This window comes from Oryx dammah, unplaced genomic scaffold (genome assembly GCF_014754425.2).
Source record: "Oryx dammah isolate SB20612 unplaced genomic scaffold, SCBI_Odam_1.1 HiC_scaffold_13, whole genome shotgun sequence".
NCBI classification, from domain to species: Eukaryota; Metazoa; Chordata; class Mammalia; order Artiodactyla; family Bovidae; genus Oryx; species Oryx dammah.
In genome coordinates this window covers 2,321,972-2,324,044 of record NW_024070197.1, presented here as the reverse complement: position 1 = coordinate 2,324,044, position 2,073 = coordinate 2,321,972, and the positions used below count along the sequence as shown (strand labels likewise).

Sequence of the window (2,073 nt, the reverse complement as noted above, 5' to 3'; positions counted from 1 at the left end):
GTGCGAGGGCCGCGCACCGCCCGGCGGACGGCGAGCGCCGGGGCCGCGCGGGGGCGGGGGCGCCGCGCCGGCCATGTCGCGACAGGCGGCGGGGTCGCAGGGGCGGGAGGCGGCGGGGAAGGCGGCCGACGGCGCCGAGGGAGGAGGGGAAGGGGTCCGGCCCAGTCGAGCCTGACGCTCTCACCACAGGAGCTGGCGCCGCCGCTGAGGAGCGTATCGCGACAGGCGGGGGAGGCGAGCGCCCGCCGCCTTATTCTCGCGCCCCGGGCCCGGGCGCTATCGCGATAGCGGCGCGAAGCGGAAGTGGGGTGGGGGGAAGTGGGCCCGGGGTTGTTCTGACGACGGGGTCGGGGCTCAAGGGAGGCCGCGGCGTCTGCCGAAGGCTCCGCGGAAGCTGACCGGGCCCGGTCCAAGATGGCGGCGGCGGAGGAGGCCTCCCCTCCTCTCTTCTCGTCTCTGGCGCCGACCCGCCCCCGACCCCTGAATATAGGCCTATCATTGCTCCGGCCGCACGTCGCTCTTGCCCGTCGAGCTCGCTCTATTGGTTCTTGTTAGGGATGCGGCCGGCCCCCTCTCGATGATTGGACAATCGCTGCAAGGCGCGGCGTTCGATTGGCTTCCCGCGCGAGCTGCTAGGATTGGCTCACTCTTTCTTCCCCGCTCCGCCTCCTCCTCCCGCCTCTGGGCACAACACGCCAGCGCGAGGATTTGTGCGTCAATCCAGATGCCTGTGTCGCCCTGATTGGGTACGCCCGCCCCCCTCTCGTAACCCAATTGGTCGGAGGGAGGAGCTAGGCTGATCAGGGGCGGGAAGTCGTCCGTCAAGTTTGGAGCCGTCTTCCATTGGTCGTGGGGGGACATTCTGCCCTGCAGTCATTGGCTGGTCCAGGAGTGGGTGGGGAAAGAGGAGGAAGGCATGGAGAGTGGGCGTTAAAGGCCGCGTACCTAATCGGAAACAGACAGGTGCCTTCAAAGCCGGGGCCAGGCTGAAGGCACCTGCCAATCAAGTCAGCCCTTGGGCGGAGCCAGGCAAGAGTGTCCACCCCTTCCCCTTCGTGGGCCCGGCTGTCGTTCATTTCTGTCCGTCCAATGATGTGACGAGTGGGCGGTACCCGCTCCTGGAAGCGTGTGAAACCAGGCAAGAGGTGGGCTTGGGACCAGCGCGCATCCCTCTTGTGTCTTGGCCAGGCGGACCGATCTCTCAGTTGCACGGGCCATCTTTGAGACTCAGAAGAAGGAAGGAGGCAGAAGACAATGCCCCAAGTCACTGACATCACGCATAGCTGCACTGGTTGGGAAGCAGCATGGAGTTTTTGGCCTTCCTCTGAATGGTGACGTGATTGTGGGACAGTAATTCTCCTCCGCACCTCCGTTCGCTTGTTGTGAGGACGCCGCAGAAGGTACAGATGGGATTCCGTGTCCCCCCACCCCCGCGCACCTACCCCCACCATGATTGTCGCCTATTGGTCCTTCACATCTCAGCTCGGTGGTCTTCTCTTGAAGGGAAAACTTCCCTGACCTCCCGTTCTGAGCGGTCCCATGAGCCCTGTTCATTACAACCTACTTTTGCGAGTATGCCATCCTTTTCCTAATGATTTTAGTCTTCTCTCAGTAGAAAGCACTCAGTAACCATTTGCTGAATGAATACATGGATGGATACGGGTAGTGACTTGTGGTTAAGACTTGCTAGGTACCGGTGCTTCTGCAAACCAGGAGGCGTTTGCCCTGGGCCACACAGTGGAGATGGGAAGTCAGGTGGAGGAGGAAAGTAAGGGAACTCCAGGGGAGATGCTGGTGAGAAAATTGGAATCACCTGCGGCAAGGCAGGCACTGCTATTCAGGTTCACCCAGGCCTGGGGAGTGAAGCCTGCTGCTGCTCCTGCTAAGTCGCTTCAGTCGTGTCTGACTCTGTGCAACCCCATAGACGGCAGCCCACCAGACTTCCCCACCCCTGGGATTCTCCAGGCAAGAACACTGGAGTGGGTTGCCATTGCCTTCTCCAATGCAGGAAAGTGAAGTCGCTCAGTCGTGTCTGACTCTTAGCGACCCCATGGACTGCAGCCTACCAGGCTC

The 2,073-nt window shown here is 62.2% G+C and overlaps 1 protein-coding gene across 1 annotated transcript in view; it reads right to left on the bottom strand.

Annotated features, from left to right (window-relative positions):
* The window catches only part of CNOT3 (CCR4-NOT transcription complex subunit 3), a 17,779-nt gene extending 17,704 nt beyond the window's left edge, over positions 1-75 (bottom strand). The window contains exon 1 of the mRNA XM_040253776.1: positions 18-75. Within this exon, the coding sequence (XP_040109710.1) occupies positions 18-75 (58 nt within the window). The remainder of the gene's footprint in view (positions 1-17) is intronic.
* Positions 76-2,073: the final 1,998 nt, after the last annotated feature.